General features: G+C 40.0%; 1 protein-coding gene across 1 annotated transcript in view; it reads right to left on the minus strand.

The window, feature by feature from the left end:
• Positions 1 to 697: 697 nt before the first annotated feature.
• Positions 698 to 18,536, minus strand: part of CDH2 (cadherin 2) — a 241,665-nt gene continuing 223,826 nt past the window's right edge. Inside the window, exons 15-16 of the mRNA XM_053571438.1 lie at positions 12,581 to 12,745; positions 698 to 2,135 (exon numbers count right to left, since the gene is read on the minus strand). Of these exons, the coding sequence (XP_053427413.1) occupies positions 1,929 to 2,135; positions 12,581 to 12,745 (372 nt within the window). The 3' untranslated portion in view covers positions 698 to 1,928. The remainder of the gene's footprint in view (positions 2,136 to 12,580; positions 12,746 to 18,536) is intronic.

Raw genomic sequence — 18,536 nt, forward strand, 5'->3', positions numbered from 1 at the left:
ATGTTTTCAAAGTGTACGAGTATATGGCGGGATTATGATTATGAAGGAAACAGACAAATGCAAGTGAGAATTTCAAGTCTCCTAAGAGTCATTAATAAATCATAGGGATATAGCAACAATTTTGTAAAATTTAGTCCAATGGCTTCCTTTTCTTGTCTTCTGTGACCATATCAAAAGCAAATGGTCAATTCAGTGAGTAACAGCCAGTCAAGCCCAAATGTGTTTCACTAAGCACATAAAACAATGGCTTCAATGAACTGCACGAAAATTCCAGCGTCCCCTGCAGTTTCCTGACCCAGGCCTGTAACCCATTTTACTGAGGTTGCTCTATGCTGGTGGCTCTAACGGGAAAGACTTGTTAGAGTCAGCATAACCCTCAGTTTGGGCAGAAACATATTAAAACACAAGTTAAATTGAGAATGAACACCAAAGTTCAGTGAAGTTAAGGGGCACGATTTCTGTGTCAGCACTAGTTGGGTCTATTCCTGAGTCACGGATGTATTTCTTCTATGATGGTAACATCCAAAACGAGCCTGCCGCTCACTGTACATGGTTGCCACGCTATGCTTTGCACTAGTGAAGAGTGCAAGAATAAACGTATAGTTTTGTATTGTTGTTCTCAACAAAACTCCAGTACTTGGAATTTTTGCAACATTCAAAGCAGCTCAAATAGAAAAGAAAAAGTTCAAACCAGTCACCAGATCCAAAATTAGCATTTTATTCAGAACGCTGGGGTCAGAGGTGTATCATTTATATTCTGGTACACAATACAGGGGCAAAGCTGTTGTCAGAAGTCTCTCCAGTTTAAAAGCTTTTTTTTTTTTTCCATTTTTTTTTTTAATTTTTTAAAAACACACACTTAGTGCCACCAGTGTCAGGCCACCCCTTTCTTTCCTTTCCTTTTTTTTTTTTTTTTTTTTTTTTTGGTACAAATTATGTAAAACATTTGTGCTAAGAAGTTTTCTCCCTCCCCAAACAAAAAAGAAAATAAAAAATAAAAAAAAAATTAAAAAAATTAAAAATTGAGTATTCTAACTACAGCTCAACAATTGAATCAAATGTCACTTTGTTTTGTAAATACTTTATCCATAACGAAAAGATATAAACATGCAAAAAACCTGAATCCATAGTCCAAATAATACATACACATGTTCTGAAGTTTCTGCACTTCTCCATAGACTATGCCAATAAAACATTATGTACACATACCATTTTTACAGTGAAGTGGAAAAAATACAGAAATAAAAAAGTGTACATGGATTAAGACCAAAATGTGTCTAACATTATAGTTTATGAAAAAATTCAATTTTGCTACAAATTGGTGATATGAAAACTCCCTTTATTTGCAACCAGCTGCGTAAGTTTTAAGATTTTAGTGGGAAAAAAAAAAACAGAAAAAAAAAAAAAAAAAACTAAAGTCTAAAACTAGAAGTAATGTACATTTTCCAATCTCATGGTCTTATCCCCCAAGATAATAAAATCGCTCCATGAGTTTTTGTTTGTTTGTTTCATTCTGTCTTTTAATAAAAGCAAATGCAATGTAACAAAAGCATGTTGAAGCATATCATGGTTTAACTTACTGCTCCCACCACAAAATATTTCGTCTTTTACTTATCGTCTCAGAAATCAGTACCATTAAAGCCTTAAACATAAAACTAATTCCAATCTGAAAAAGGTACAAAAAGGCACATAAAATCCCAGTGCTTCTGTACTGTAAAATTCAAGTGTAACTGAGCTCAGTGTTTTTCCAAACAGTATTGGATCACTGATATTCCCTCTGAGCCCAAATTGGTTTGCAGCCTATGCCAAAGCCTCCAGCAAGCACTGTGCTAGTAGACTACAAAGTTAAAGCCTAGCTTCTGTATGCTTTTTGGGAATATCAGTTGAAATTGTTTGTACTTGTCCAAAAACCAAGTTCACCCTGAAGTTCAGTCATCACCTCCACCATACATGTCAGCGAGTTTCTTGAACCGCGGCCCCCAGTCATTCAGGTAATCATAGTCCTGCTCACCACCACTACTTGAGGAATTCAGGGAGCTCAAGGACCCCGCGGTAGAGCCACTGCCTTCGTAGTCAAAGACTAAGAGGGAGTCATATGGTGGAGCTGTGGGATCATTGTCAGCAGCTTTAAGGCCCTGCAATTTGGAAACACAAAGAAAGAATGAATTAAGAGAGAGTTACAGTTTGCAAAACCACAGGTAGACACTAATGATTCCATGGAATCAAATACACACTTGCTTGTAAATTTCCATTTACAGACCACAGCATTTTCAACACGTAGACACTGGGGTTATCGCTCTTTGAAAGTGAAACACAAACTAACTTATGTCTTTCCTCTGTGAAGACATAAGGCCTGTGAAGGCAGGGCTTAGCTGGATAATATGTTTGACAGGTCGCAGAAATGAATGGCCTACTGTTGGAGGCAAAGAAAAAAAAAACATCATGTGTAGAACAACGCTGGATTTTTAAAAACAATATCTCACTGAAATACAAGCTAAGTTATGTCAGGGTAATACGAGATCAATTCATTTACTTATTCAGCATGGATGAAAGACTCACGGCTCTCACCAGCAAGTCTGACAAATGCAATGGGCAACAGTCCACTGTGCGAGATTAATTTTGAAGGAGTCACTGAATGGTGGAATAGCTGATGTGAAATAACACAGAAGGCTGTGAAATCATGTGACACATGGACCCTAATCAAAGTCAGGGTCAGGAGGTTTTGACAATGAACATGCTTAACAGGAATCACAGGTAAGGTGAAGACAGGGGATTGTGAATGAGTACCATATGGTCCTCGCCCCCTTCCAAGGTAATAATCCAGCATGATGGAAATTACTGCAACATGAAGCAAATGATAAGTAACTATGAAGTCCAGGCAAAGATCACTGGGATGATGAAAAAAAACTCAGACTGGTAGTAAGAGCTGGAATTCAAAGAGGAAGTAGCACTGCATTTGACCTAAATTTGGAAGGATATAAAAGGAAGAATGAAGACAAGCCAGATGTGATTACCATGTAAAGAAAGGTACTCATTAAATCATTTATGCTATTACTATGTTGAATTAATCGATAAATTATGGACAGGGATTATGCTTTTAAATAGCTTTCATGAAGCTTAAAACATCATATACACTATCTGTACACTGTATAATGTTAGGGAGGAGAGAGATTCAGTCTAAAACAACATACATTACTGACCTCTTAAAAAAAGATTTTAAAAATAAGAAACAAACAAATAATTACCGTCTATATTCTCAACTCTTGCAAATAGAAGCTTATAAATATGCAATTAAAATATCTACAGCTAGTTCTTAACTATGCTGTCTCTGCAAAACCTCTGAGGAATTAATATTATGTCCTTTCGGCATTTTTTTCTACTTTTTTCCCAATTCTATTCTAGTACTTGGAGATCTACCAACGTCAGTACTGGAAACAATCACTCTCTTTCCCCCACAACTCTGCTTTTCAAATGCTGCTGGGTCCATGGTGGCCTCACCTATCCCGATGTGTCACAGACTGTCCTACTTGAGATATTGGTGCTTCCAATTCATGTGTATTTTACGAAGCTGTATGTGTGGTTTTCTATAAACATGTCTTCATCTATTCTTTCAAGTTTATAGAGGAGGAATAGAGGTGACAAACATTAAGGTCAAAGTGAGTATAGTGTAGTGCACTGGGCCTCAGCCTTTGTGGCACTGGTTGGTTTCATGGAAGATAATGTTTCCATGGGGAGGAGGTGGCCTGGGTAACGGGACAGGAGGTGGAGCTCAGGGGGCAATGCTGTGAGCCTGGTTCCTAACAGGCTGCAGATCCTGTAGCCCAGGGCTTGGGGACTGCAGGCTTAGTGGATGACAGATCTGATCGTAAGTTGTCATCTCAGATCTGTCCAGCATGAGCGTTGGGACCTCAGCACTTACACATCTCCAACTGTAATAACAGTAATAAGATCATTATACTATGAAGACCAAATACGGGAAAGGGACCCGAGGGCTCACCATGTGCAGGGCTCAGTGAATATTAGTACTTTAAAAATGTTAAGTTTCACAGAAAAATTTTCTGGTTTGGAATTTGAAAAAGAAAAAAAAAAAACCTGAAGACATGGTATTCAAAAAAAAAAGAAAAGAAAATGGCAGCTGCTTGACTTGGAACAAAAAAGAAAGGGAAAAAAAGCACATACGACCAATTTTCCCATCTCCATGTGTTTCTAACCAACAATTCTAACCATTGAATTAAGTATCACTTTTTCCCAAGTCATGTAATACTATTTATAATCCGGAAAAGCCTATGTAAAATAAAATGAAGCGAGACTTCAGCAAAGTACTTGAACTGTAAAACATAAATAACTTTAGATAGGATTTTTTTAATCTTATTTTTAGAATAAGCTATAAGGCAATTCTGCTAAAATTGAAGAAACCTACAATTACTCAACATTCATAATTCCCTTCTGTGGCAGATCGTGTTACTGTCCTCAGTGACTCACTGTCGGTCTTGCGGAGGCTGGTCCCACACCCACATGCCCACACAGTGCCTCCCTGGAGTCAGAGTTTACCTCTCCAACCCCATGGCCAGCCGTGGCTCTATCACTGGCTTTGGCCAGTGCAATCTGAGCAGCTGTAAAGAGCAGCTTCTTTAAAGAAGTCCATCTAATGTGTTTACATCTGTTCCTTCTCCTTTCCCCCTCTGCCAGGAGAGTGGCCTGCCTCAGATGGGAATTCTATTTCCACATGGATCCTGAGATGAAGAAGGCAGGAGGATACGAGACTGAGCCATGGATGGACTACAGCTGACCTGTACCTTGAGAAGGAAGTAAACCTTCGTTATTGTGCACCAACAGTACTCCGGAGTTGTCAGTGTGTCGCCTTAGCTAGCAAAACCCAAAGAATGCACCTTCATTCATTCTGTTTTTGTATGTATTTATTCAGTTCAAAGACATTTGTTAAATATTTATTGTTGCGATGTATTCCGTGTGCTCCGGTAGAGACACCACTGTCAGAGGGCTGTTGTGGAGCTTCTATTCACATATCACCACCCACCCCTCTTCTCTTTCTCCTACAAAATCTAGAGATTGCAAATTTAAGCCATAGGTGATTTTTTTAGTTCGGCACTAACTTGGGGACATCCAAGAAAGATGTGAAGGAAAATCCAGAAAAGTCTGATAAAGGAGAAAGAGTCTCTGAAAACAAATACTAAATGTTCATTATGATGACAGCTTTATAATACAGGTAACAGAGACCACAGCTAAGATCTCTCTCTCAGGTCATCTGATTCACTGCATTCAATTTTTAAGTAAAAGCACACAGAGAGCCCTGTTCAATCTTTATGGTGTCAATAACAAACTAGAAATATGGAAATGAAGAGACTAAAATTAGCTCTAAAGTGTTAATGGCAGGGCTCACGCGTGTCTGGATTCAGTGGAGAGAAAATGGATAGCCTGTGTTTACTATGTGTGGGAAACAAACCTGAGATGCGGTCTGGTGTTCACTGACGTGTTGAAGCAGTGGTCCCCAACCTATCTGGCACCAGGGATGGGTTTCATGGAAGACAATTTTTCCACAGCCTGGGTGGGGGAGGGAGGGGCGATGGGACTGGAGGCCAAGCTCAGGCTAGCTGCTGTGTGGCCCAGTTCCTAACAAGCTGCACCCAGGTGTTGGGGACCACAGGGTTAAAGGGCTCCAGAGCCCTTCCTCAAATGGTTCAGACAACCAGTTCAGTTCCTTAAAAAAAGAAAAAATACGATGGTGTTGACAATCTATTTCCATACACACTACGGAGATCCTCTAAAACATTCTTTTCTTTTTTTTTAAGTTCCTTTGCTGGTTTTCTGGTCATCCTGGTAGTTTTTGAATATCTGCTCTTATTTTATTTATTTATTTATTTATTTATTTATTTTTTGTAAAGAGGTTAAGGCCATAAAATCCATTAGATGGAGACCACTGTGCTGGGCTAGCGCATGGCCCATTGTCTCATGCTTTAATAATTACAAAAGGGCTACACCGCGCAACTTTTAAAAAATTCTTAAGCAAGTCATCTTTCTAGGCAGAGGTGAAGTATAAGGACTGTATGCCCCTCTTCCACTTGGATAGCGCTGATTCTTACCTGAGGAAAAAATAAGACTCTTCTGAATGAAGTATTACATAAACTCTTTGTAATGTTCTAGTAATTCTCAAAAGATCACAGACGAGTCCTGAAAAACTGACAGGCACGGACTCAGAATGAACGTGTGAAAGAAACCCAGGGGCAATCGAGCTTCTCGGGTGCTTCCTATGGGGTCCCCTATTCTGAGATGGGGGTCGCCATTTCACAGGACGCACTGTTGGCAAACTTACAAACTAACTGCATGGGTTTCTCTAGGTCTGACTAAATTTAGTGAGGTAAGCACTTGTTCAAGGTGGATCTTGAACTATTTTCTGAAGTTTGAGGCTGCTCTGGACACTGAAAACTGTGCCTCTGGCTGAATTCTTCCTGAGCTTGTATTTATAGACTCCTGATCCTATGCTTTATGGGCGAATGGGGATGATTAAAAACCCACGTTCTCCAGTTAGGAACACATGAGGGATATAAGAGGAAAGAGGTCCTACTGATTGCTTTACATTTTGTCTTTTATAGTCTTAGGGCCACTGCTTTAGTCCAGGTCCTCACTGTTACCCTGCAAAAGCCACAGCAAGAGCCTGCCTACTGAGTCTTCCCGTCTCCAGCACTATTCCAGCTTCCCTACTGCAAACTCCTATTGGTACTATTAGTTTTTCTGTCTCAAGTTCCTGGATGTCACTCGCTCACGTAAAGCTCTGACTCCCCCGTGACCTACAGCAGCACTTCTCTAATAGGGGAGAAGTTCCTTGGGGTGCGTGAAAGATGATTTTCAAATGATGCATGGCCACTTTAAAAATAATTCCTTATATTTAAGCAAATTAAGTTAAAATTTAAGTTTAAAGAAAATTATTTCTAATGAAGAGGTGTGCTGAGATGGAATAAAAAAGAAACTAGAAGGGGTTATTCAAATGCCTGCTGTTTGGGTAACCTGTGGAATGAAATCAAAACTCTTCAGAAGAGCCTTCGGTGAACTTAGACTTTTCACCCACATACTCTGTTCAGCTATTCTCAGCTCCAGCAACTCAACTGAATCATGCACCCCCAAAGGGAATCCCCAAAACTCAAAACAGCGTGTACCTCCCTGTCAGAGACATATTTATTCCTTTCTGGATAAATGGTACTCCTTTTGTTTGAAGTGTTCCCTCTCATGTTTTTTCATCTAATTAATATCCATCCATCCACCCACCCACAAGCTTATTAAAAATGTCACTTCCTCATTTTTTCCCAGCTATGATGGGGAGTCATGGCCCCTCTAGTCCCTTCTACTGTTATATCATGTTTGGATTACACGAGATGGTGACAGACTTTTCTGCAGAAGCTGCCCCGCATTCCCTCCCATTCTGCTCATAGTTCAACATAGTCCAACATAGTTCCTGACATCCAGCAACTCATCTCTGAGGTCACTTTGCACTGCTGTTCCGGGCATAGCTTTCCCCTTAGCATCTTATTCATATTTATATCTACTCCTTTCAGAAAAAGCTAACATTTAAGTATAAAATATATGTGAATATAGGCTTGATGCCCGTAGCTCAGTGGCTATTAGGGTGCCGGCCGCATACACTGGGACTGGCAGGTTCCAACCTGGCCTGGCCTGCTGAACAACTATAACAACTATGACGATGACAACAACAACAAAATAATAGCTGGGCGTTGTGGCAGACACCTGTGGTCCCGGCTACTTGGGGAGCTGAGGCAGGAGAATCTCCTGGGCTCAAGAGTTTGAGATTGCTGTGAGCTATGGCGCCAGGGCACTCTACCTAGGGCCACATAGTGAGACTCTGTCTAAAAAAAAAAAACTATATATATCTATATATATGTATATAAAAGCACACTGTATTTGTGTTACAGTAGAATTCTGTGACTTATGGAGGCCAATGTTATTATGCCACTTTCTGGGGATTTCACTTTACTTAAAACAATTTTTTGAAAGGACAGGGTTGTAATTGTTTTATTTATAATCTGAGAACAGTATAGTAAAAGTCTTTTAGTTTTCAAAGGTAATTTACTTGTAAGAATAATATAATAAAGAGATTAATAAAGAGATTTTTTACTATATGACGTACACTGTATCAAGCGTTTTACATAGATGATCTCGTTTAGTTCTCACTGCTATCTTAAAAGGAGGTTCTGTTCCTATTCCCATTTTACAAATGAGAAAACTGGAAATACAAGAGGCTAAAACCGAGGATCTTGACCTTATATTAGGTGACAGAGCTGTCAGCTGAGGCAGGCAGATTTGAATGAACATAAATGCCCAATCTTATAAGAGTAGAAAGAGGTATTTTAAAAGAGGAAATATTAAATTTAATTACTAGGAGATGGTAAATCTTAGTAATTTTAAGCAAGTTAATCTGGAAGAAACTTCCATAAGTAAGCCCTTCTTTTTTCTACTTCTGAGTATAACAAAATACCTTTTTATAAACAGAAATATACAGTATTAGCAAAGTTATTATAAGTATGCTAATATCTACGGTTGGGCTGAGTTTAAAATGAATTTATTTCAACTTTTCACTCTCTGAAGGTCATGTTTAAAAAAATTCAGAATAGAACGAAATTCTGCAGTTGAAACTCAAAAACATGTGACTTGGTTTTCTCTACTCACTAGACCGGATATAAGTTATCGTTTTTGAGATATAAGGCAACATTCACTCATTATTTAAATAAACAAACTAGAAGATGTTCTCAAGAGTCTCTCATTCTTTATCTGTAAAAGCACTCCAGTTATAATCATGACTTCATTATTCTTCCTTCGGAACACTTGGCACTCTGCTAAATTAAATAAGACCTGTAGATAATACATTTGTGTGCATTTCAGATGTTTTTTATAAAATGTGCTTGAGTTTCTTCTCGGTATCTTGAACTGTTTTAAAACTTCATGTGTATTATTTTTGTCTGTCCAGTTAATGAAGGACATGGAACAAGTCACGGTGGGTCTTCCAGACAGAAGAATCTCCATGGTCCTTTGTAGAGTTATGACTGGTTTAGGCCTCTGGGCAATTTTCATCCTCCTAACCTGTTCCACAGAAATGCCCACCTCCCTGAGACTCTCCTTTTGGTTGCTTTCTGTGATACCTTGATCCTATTGGACTTTCTTCCTATCTCCACTTGGAGGGGCCTCTCTAGGTAAAAATTTGGGGTGCCCATTTTCCTTTGTCTTGATCATATCCGAGTTCATGGGTTTAGTTGCCTTGTGGGGAACGTTTCCCAAAGGGATCCTTTCATTCACTCAATTATTCACAAACTAAGGTACCTCCTCTACCGCCACCCAGGGATGGCACCTCTTCCCTAGGCCACAGCAGGGCTCAGAGAGGTGAGTTCTACGTGCCACGGCATGATACCTAACCCATGTTCTGCATGCCTGACCATTCCTGGGTTGCTGAAGACTAAATGAAGAATCAACCTCTAGAAAAAGGGGAAAGGGAATTCCAGGCAGCTAGATCAGCAAGTGTACAGGCAGCAGCACACAACCACAAGTGGAGATTGTAAACTACACGCAGATTTCTCTGTCTCTAGTCTGAGAGCTGCTGGCTAGGAAGGGGCCTGAGATGAAGCTGAAAAGACAAACAAAAACCAGACACCACGAGCCTCCTATGCTTGGAAAAGCTCAGCTTCAGATACTGCCATGTGGTACAAAGACTGTGCAGACAGCAGAGCAGGGGAAACACACAAAGACGATCTATGTCTAATTGATTTCTTTCGTCCACGTACTACCAGCACAGCTATGTTATGTGCAGCAGACATTTGATAGTGACTTGTGCAATGGATGATCCTCAACCAGGCTCAAGACAGTTTCAAAATGAGGCATTTTTAACAGAAGCAGACAAACCTCAAATTATGAATTGATTGTATTCTAGAAGTTAATTTGCAGTCAGTTGCTTGGAACCAAGTTTTTCATGGAAGTAATCCCACCTATTTGTTTTGGTTTCTAGCCCTTTTATAGACCGTGTACTAAGCACTGTTTTAGAGAAAGAAAATTCCAAATGGAAATTCCTATTGTAATTATTTCTATGGTGGCCTAAGAAAGGTTGGGTAAATGAATCTTGTTAACTAGATGTCCTTTTCTATCTCCTGGAGAAGGTAACAGTACCGGTTTAAAAAAAAAAAAAAATCAATGAACACACATAGACACTACACACAGAGAAAGCACACACTAAAACACAAACGGAATAACCCAGGATCTCCTGGAGAACTGCAGCTCATGCCTGGAATCTTAGCACTTTGGGAGACCAGGGTAGGAGGATGCTTGAGATCAGGAGTTCAAAAACAGCCTTACCAAAAAATTAAAAAAAAAAAAAAATTAGCTGGGCATAGTGGTGCATGCCTCTAGCCCCAGCTACTCGGGGAGCTGAGCCAAGAGGATCATTTGACTTGAGGCATTTGAGGCTGCAATGAGCTCTGATAACATCACTGTCCTATACAGCCCAGGTAACTGAGCGAGACCTTGTCGCAAAACAAATCAAAACAGAACAAAATTACCAATATCCTGTTTTCTGAATATAATCAACATCAGTAGCATGAAAGGCTTCATACTTGGTCTCCATTGAATCTCAATCACATGTAAATTGGGCAATGCCCATAGCTTCCTGCCCTGTCCATCTGCCATGGTAAATACTCCATGTCTGAAAGCAACAAGATCTGAGAGCGAGGCAACATCCCAGATGTTAAGGTTATAAAAACATGATCAAGAAATAGTTGTGGTCCTGGAAAGAACTCATTCGCTGAGGGGGAGAACGAAAAACGAAACATTCAGCGAATGTTATACCCCAGTGGCAGGGGGCGATGACGGAGGAAGCTTCCGGTTGTTCCTTCACAGAAGTACAGAGAAGACAATTCAGGGGAATCCTGAAGGCCAAGTGGGCGTCCTGCAGGTGGTCAAGGGGGTAAGGGCTCAGCAGAAGTTACACTTATTTTGCGGAACTGCAAATATTTCAACAGGGAAGCAGAGGAAGGCAGGTGGGATGCTAAGAGGAGGGCAGGGAGAGGGTGGGAATCCGATTCTGATAGCTTTATAAATTCTGCTTAGTTCCTAAACCTGCAGCCTAAAGATTCACTATATCTGTCACTATATCCTGACAACCACAGGAATAATTCAACAGCTTCTCATGATGATAAACACTACATTAAAAATAAAATCATCAGGTACTAAAGTCAAAACCATCTAGCCATATATATAAATTTCTGTAAATTTCCTTTACCTGGGTCTACACAGAAATAAGAGCTGGAAATGTCAGGACATATGTCTGTAGGTAAAAGGAGTTCCTGGCCTTCAGTTGCTTTTGACACCACGTCTACTACAAATTAACCTATTACCTGTTTAGCAGAAGTGGATATATATGTTCACAAAGCAAAGCAGCATATAATTTAGAAATAGACAGTAATGGATAGTTGGAGATACATACATACATATATACGTGTGTATACACACACACACACCAATTGTGTTTCTAGACTTTTCTACACTGTAAGTGTACACTGTACACTTTTAGATACACTGTAAGTGCATCTAAAAACCTAAGGTAGTTTGATTCTATTTATATATTGTACAACTATTTCAAGGAAGCCAGGGAAACAAGAGTTACCATCACATGACTGAAAGCCATACACCACAGATGCGTCCTGCTTTGTAAGGCACTGGGACCAACTCCAATCCTGGAGATAGTGAGGATATGGCCGGAGAACAGGAGTCCTCCCCTATATCCACAATCAATCTCAATATGTATCTTTCTCTTATGCTTCCAATGTAAATTCAAAGGTAAAATTCAAAAGTAAATTCAACAGTAAAACTATAGACATGATTGAAAGAAGCAGCATAAATCATTTCACTCCAAAACTTAGGCATTCAATGTAGCAGAACTCTTGGTCAGGAATGAAATAAAAGAATGCCAGACTAATTTTGACAGTGAAAATTGTATCTGTTATATTCAACAGAGAATTAGCTTCCCTTTAAAGAAGCTCTTAAAACTCCTCAACTAGACAAGTATTTAAATCACTTACATAATATTTAATTTAGCTCTTCCAACTAATCTCTTTTGATGGAGTCACTGGGTAGGCACTGAATCCTCACCATTTGTGAGATCCAAAGGGTACAGGGTGAGGAAAATTAAAGCGAACTACTGTTACATTTATCTATGCTAATAAACGAAATTAAATATACTATGATATTGTTAGTCTGTTTATCACTTGTAATCTAGGGGAAAAGTCCTTCTTGGAGATGACGGCATGACTAATACTGATAACATATGATGAATGTCATTTTAAAAACGCACAATATTAATTGATGAATCACTTTTTGGTCCATCAAAACAATTACATTTGTTCTTTGTTACTGAGGCTGCGTATGCTTTCAGAAAAAGATAAGCTTGAGAAAAACAAACATGTTTTAATGAACTACACAGTTGTAGTTCAAGCAATTTGTGGCCTACGGAGATCTACCCATTGCATAAAACGAAAAACAAAACATTATAAAGAAAGCGAGTCTTTCTTTGTACCTCATTAATGAAGTCCCCAATGTCCCCAGGGTGCGGGGCTGCAGATCTGACTGGATACTGGGGCTCGGCGTGGATGGGTCTCTCGTCCAGTCTTCGGATTCCTACAGGCTTGATGGCATCGGGCTCCACCGTATCAGGCTGCTGGAGCTGGCTCAGGTCATAGTCCTGCCAATGACAAAATCCAGAACCCATGGTGGATGGGCGCAAAGATGGAGGGTTCCTGTCTCTATTTTAAAACACATACTCAGAACTCACAGAAATGAGTACAATGTAACATAATGGAAAAGTTGCCACTGCGAGTTCTTCATGTTATGATTAAATATTTCTTTCTCACAGCTCGCTCTCCTGTGCTTTCCATTCCTACAGTCTGTGCTCCATCTGCTTTCCGAGGCTCCTCATCAGTTTCCAATGGAAAACAGCAGTGGGACGAGGTCTCACTGCAAAATGACTAAAAACCTACCAGACAAGATAGTTGTACCCGAGAAGCAAAGGTGATAACTTAATGTCTTTAATATTAGATAAAAAAAAAAAAAAATGATGAGGGTGCTTTTTTCTTTTCCCTAAAGGAAGGCATTAGTTCATCAAGATTTCAAAGCCACCCTTCATCTCTCCCTTCCTTTCTTTGAACGTTGGAGAGCAGAGTCCACACACTACTGTCTATGGGCCCAATCTGACTTGTGGCCTATTTTTTCCCTAAGAATAGCTTTCTTTTAAAAGCGTTACTTAAAATAACAACAACAAAGAAAAAATATACTTAAGAGACTGTATGTGGCCCACAAAACCTAAAGTCTTTATTATTATATCTGGTCCTTTATAGGAAAAGTTTGCCAACCTCTGGTACTGCAGTACCAGGCCAGGGGAGGGCAGATTTTCCTCCATTCCCGTGGGATTGTCTTGGGGGAAATAGTTCACTTTAAGTGAGGCAAAGTAGAACTTGTGGAGTAGGAGGCTTTGGGCATAAGTTGGGCCCTTAGGACTATTTTCAGCTAAGGCATCAGCCGGATGGCTGGGATGTGTAAAGAAACTGACTACAGTGTCCAAATGCATAAAAAAATACTGGGTGTAGGCAAATGCTCTGTAGTTTTTGAAACTTTAAATTTTGGTCACAGATAATGTCATATCCCCAGCTTAACTCGAATTCTCTAATTCAACTTTGGCACTTACAGAAACTACAGATTTTCTGGTACTCTTCCTTATTTGGGCTTCATCTCTGTCTAAAAGCAGCTTAAAGCCTTTGGCAGCATGTCTAAGGTGGTACTGATTTATTTGACCTTGAACATGTACCATGCGTTGGGCATGTCTGAGGTGTTTTACCTATGTTCGCTCGTTTAATCCTCTTAAATATGACATTAAGTTTTATTATCCCCATTTAAGAGCGGAAGAAAGAAAGTTTCAAATAATCCAAGTAACTCACCCACCATCCCAGCTCTAATAAGTTACAGACTCTGACTCCGTTTATATTGGACTGGATGAGTAAATCAAGACTGAGTTACAAGGTTGTGTTTAGAGAGTAAGGAACTGACAGATTAGTATGAAAGGTCAGGAATGTGATTAAAATAACAAAAGGGACAAGGGGAGAAAGGCCACTATCCTTCATACCCACAGAAGGGTATGCCGTGTACTAGACCAGGCTCTTGATAAGTGCTTTCTCACTATTAATACTTTCTAATTATTTATTTATTTGTTTTGAAATAAAGTCTCACTCTGTTGCCCTGGGTAGAGTGCCATGGCATCATAGCTCACAGCAACCTCAAACTCTCGGGCCTAAGCCTTCCAAGTAGCTGGGCCTACAGGCACCCACCACAACGCCTGGCTAGTTTTTCTATTTTTAGTAGAGTCAAGCCTTCACTCTTGCTCAGGCTGGTCTCAAACTCCTAAACTCAAGCAATCCACCCACCTTGGCCTCCCAGAGCGCAAGGATTATAGGCGTGAGCCACCAGGCCCAGCCTAATACTCTATAATTTCTAACAAACCTGTGAAGAATGCTTTATTACCATCTTTTTAGATGAAGAAATAGACTCAGAGAGGTTGAGTCACTTGCCTAAGGTCACACAGCTAGTATGTGATTAAGATGGACAATGACGCCAGATATGTCTGATTTAAAAGCATCTGATTTAAAATTTAAACTCTGTGTGCATTGAGACACTTTGATCCTGACAATACTCCCCGTGGATGATTCTCTATCAAGAGCCTCCACTAGCCTAACAGGTGAGGCGCTGAAGTTCCCTGATGGAAGAGCTCCTCCTTTCAGGAGTGTGCAAGGTGACGTGGAAGGTGAGGCAGGAACACAAAATGTCAAACAGGGGCGGCACCTGTGGCTCAAAGGAGTAGGGCACCAGCCCCATATGCTGGAGGTGGCGGGTTCAAACCTATCCCTGGACAAAAACTGCAAAAAAAAAAAAAAAAAAAAAAAATAGTAAAATAAAATAAATTCAAACGGGCCGTAGTGGGAGCTAAACTTTCTATATGACAAAGAATAACATGCTCACAGGGAAAGCTGGATGTAGCTTCGAACTTTGGACCATCCATGGGCTGGGGAGGAAATGCTGTTTTGGAGGGCCAACAGCATGAGCAAAGGCATTCTGGATCAGGACAGGGGATTTCAAATCATCCATGCAGAACTGGGGGGAAAACACCTTTTCACTGTTACAGCCCTGAGTAATTGATAGAACATCTTACAGGCGTACAATGATGTAACAGATGTGAAAGCCTCTGAAACGTTAAAATGCTACTATACAAGGTAAAAAGAAGGATTTTTTCGAGAATCTTGAATACCTTCCCCTGAAGAAGCACGTTTTTTCCCAGGCCATGTTTAACGACATAACTACCTAGCACAGAGGAGTGGGGTGAGCCGTGAGTGAGGGCACATTCTAACAATTACCTAAGCTGTCCCTGGAAAGGAGGAAAGAGACGGCAAGTGTATTGATGACAGTTAATAAATGTTCTTACCCCAAGGGTGAAAATGTTTTATTAGAAATCCGAATTACACAAAAATAGGTAATTGAATTTTATGTGTAAGGACTGTTTTTTACTTGGTGACATATTCCTTGATAGTCCTGGATAGCTCAGGGCGACAATTACAAGAATATAGAGGGATTTCTTTCATATGGCTGGAGATAAAAGAGGCATGTGGGCTTACACTGTTCCTTAGCCAGGGGGAAGAACCCCCCACCTCCTTTATACACAATTCCCATTGTATCCTAAGGTTGTAAACGCTTTTTTTTTGCAGTTTTTGGCCGGGGCTGGGTTTGAACCTGCCACCTCCGGCGGTGTATGGGGCCGGCACCCTACTCCTTTGAGTCACAGGCGCGCCCTTGCAAACGCATTTTGATTGGCCAGGAGTGTTTTAAAAATACTCAAGTAGGCCACCAACATTTAGACACAGGTACATCTCACCTGAAAACAGAAGAGCTGGCAAAACAGAGCTTCATTCTGACTTACAGTTTGCTGTGGTCTATAGCTTTCTCCTTTGGACAGAATAGCATTTCCTCCTGGCCTGCTCCCTCACTGATGTGTACGTAACAGATTTTTACAGCAGCGTAGTAACTGACAGTTCTTTATCTTCCTTTTCTTTTTCCTTTCGATAGCCTTTTTCTACTACCTTAAGAACCAGAGAGCAGTAGTCTTAAAACTTCTGTGGCCCTCTTCTATCCTTTCCTATCCATGTGTTAGGCCCATAGAAAGTACTCAATAGTTTGAAACAAAAGTATTAAATATAATTTCAGTAATGGTATTCATGCGAGGTATCAAAAGAGCAGCCAGTTCAACAAATGTAACTTGGATAACATTCATTCCACAGCAGTAATTGACAATGGGAAAGAAGAGAAAGCCCCCTGGTCCCATCGCGGAGAATCACTGCCCGCACAGTGACGGAAACCTGTTAAATTCCTTGGTTATAAGGGCATCAAAAAAGAGGCAGAACATCACTGATTTACAGGAAGCTACAAATTGACTCAGGGTTCTCTCTGTGATGGTTTTCCCTTATATTACAAATATGGGATGTAAAAATCTGATGGTAATAGGGAATGCTTGGAAGTGTCATGAGGTCACAGGGATGGTTTTTTTGGTCAACATCCATCTGTGGCAAAATTCCTGACCTGAGGATCCAATTTTAGGCCTTTTGATAAAAGGTTGTCCTATGCAAATCTCCTAAATTATACATCTTTACAATCTCATAATACTTAAACACACAAATTACAACATGTAGGATAAGAATTATAAAGAGAATTATAGAGACTAAAAGTGTTCTCAAGGTCATTGAGGACATGGCCTTCCTTCTGAAGATTATAAGCAATTCAACAAGAAATCTTTATTTGGTTCCTAAATCTCTGGAGAAAGAGTGGGTTTGAAAATTCTCTTTTGATTGCCACCCTTTACAACGTAAAATTCCCAAAGAATTGTAATTTTCAAGTAAAGCCCTAGAAAAAAAACATAGTTTTAACTAATGTTTGGAATGTGTGTTAATTGGCAAAGTTCATTAAAAGTAGGCAGAAATTAGGGTTTTGAGACTACTAACACATTTGGTCTATGATTTAAAATGCTTTAAGAGTGATTTAAATCTGGGAGAGTTTAAGACATTAGCAGCTAAAGCTCTGGTTCTACCTTTTTTCTTGTTAAATTCCACTGATTTGCAATGATTTATAATTGGTTCAGAAAATGATGCCAGGGATATACCTTAGGGCATTTGGTTTATGATGCAATAAAGTAAAATAAAATGCTGTATCAGTATAAATTAAAATTCTGGAATCCCAGGCAAATATTTCAAAAACTACACTGCAGATAGAATGTGCACAATCAGCCCATTTCAGGGAGTGATGCAAACATTCATTTACCACTTCACAAGTATTTCCTGAATGACTAGTGGGTGCCAGATGCCATGTGTAGGCCTGAGAGCCTGAAAGCAGGAGGTGGACCTTTGTCTGGTGCTCATCATCCGTCCGGAATTTCATTAAGTACTTTCTCAAGCACTATCTCACATAATCCAAACAGAAGCCCTTCTCAGTGAGTGTTCTGTTCCCACTTTATTGATTACCACAGCTCAGAGAGGTTAACGATTCGTCCAAGGTCACAGACTCAGTTAAGCAATGCCAAGGAATAAAACAGAGACCTCTAGAGCAAGCAAAATAAAGAATCAACAAGCTGCATCTTTTTGTCGTGTGCTGGTGAAAAAAAAAAATGCATCCAATAGTTTGCCAAGGGGGAAACCATCAGGGGTTTTAAATGACGGAAGGGAGGAGAATTTAAGGTGGTCGAGGTGGTTATGCCAGCTTGGCGTTGGCCTCTAGCACTCTGGAGAGGACAGAATGAGTTCTTAGGTCTGAGCACAGCCAGTCCAACTAAGACCCACTCTTGTTTAGACAGGAAGAGTCTTCACTTAGGTCCAGCAAGGGTCTGGCACATGGAAGAGGGCTGCGAGGAAGACTCAGAGCTTGTGGTGCTTGATCAGCCTCCACCGGCTGGAACCAGTGGTGAAGCTCAACAGAGCTTTGCTATCTCCCAGGCAAGGGCTGGGACCAGTGGAAAATTTCCCTTTTAAGTAACAAAGGCAAGTAACTTCAACATCCCGTTCCCGTATAGATAAGGTAAACATTTTAAATGTTTCAAGACGGAGTGACTGAGAGAAATAAAAATACTCACATGAAAGTAAATGAACTGAATTCTGAAAAAAAAAAAAAAATAGGCTGGAAAAAAGCTGACGGTGGCACTGGCAAGAAATTCTTCAGACACACAAAAAGAAATGGAAGGTAGAAGATCTGTTATTATCTCCCCCTGTCTTGCTCCTGGCATTAAAATAATTGAGTAAAATAGTGATAAGGTGTCAACACATTACCATACAACTGCTGACAAGTCAGTCAAATACCCTTGCAAGCTTTATGTAAATTACATTACGACCTGATTTTCTTCCTAGTGAAATACGGTTAGGATAGTAACTATCTACATGGGCGAAATGATGTGG

This window comes from Nycticebus coucang, chromosome 19 (assembly GCF_027406575.1).
Source record: "Nycticebus coucang isolate mNycCou1 chromosome 19, mNycCou1.pri, whole genome shotgun sequence".
In the NCBI taxonomy this organism is placed as follows: domain Eukaryota; kingdom Metazoa; phylum Chordata; class Mammalia; order Primates; family Lorisidae; genus Nycticebus; species Nycticebus coucang.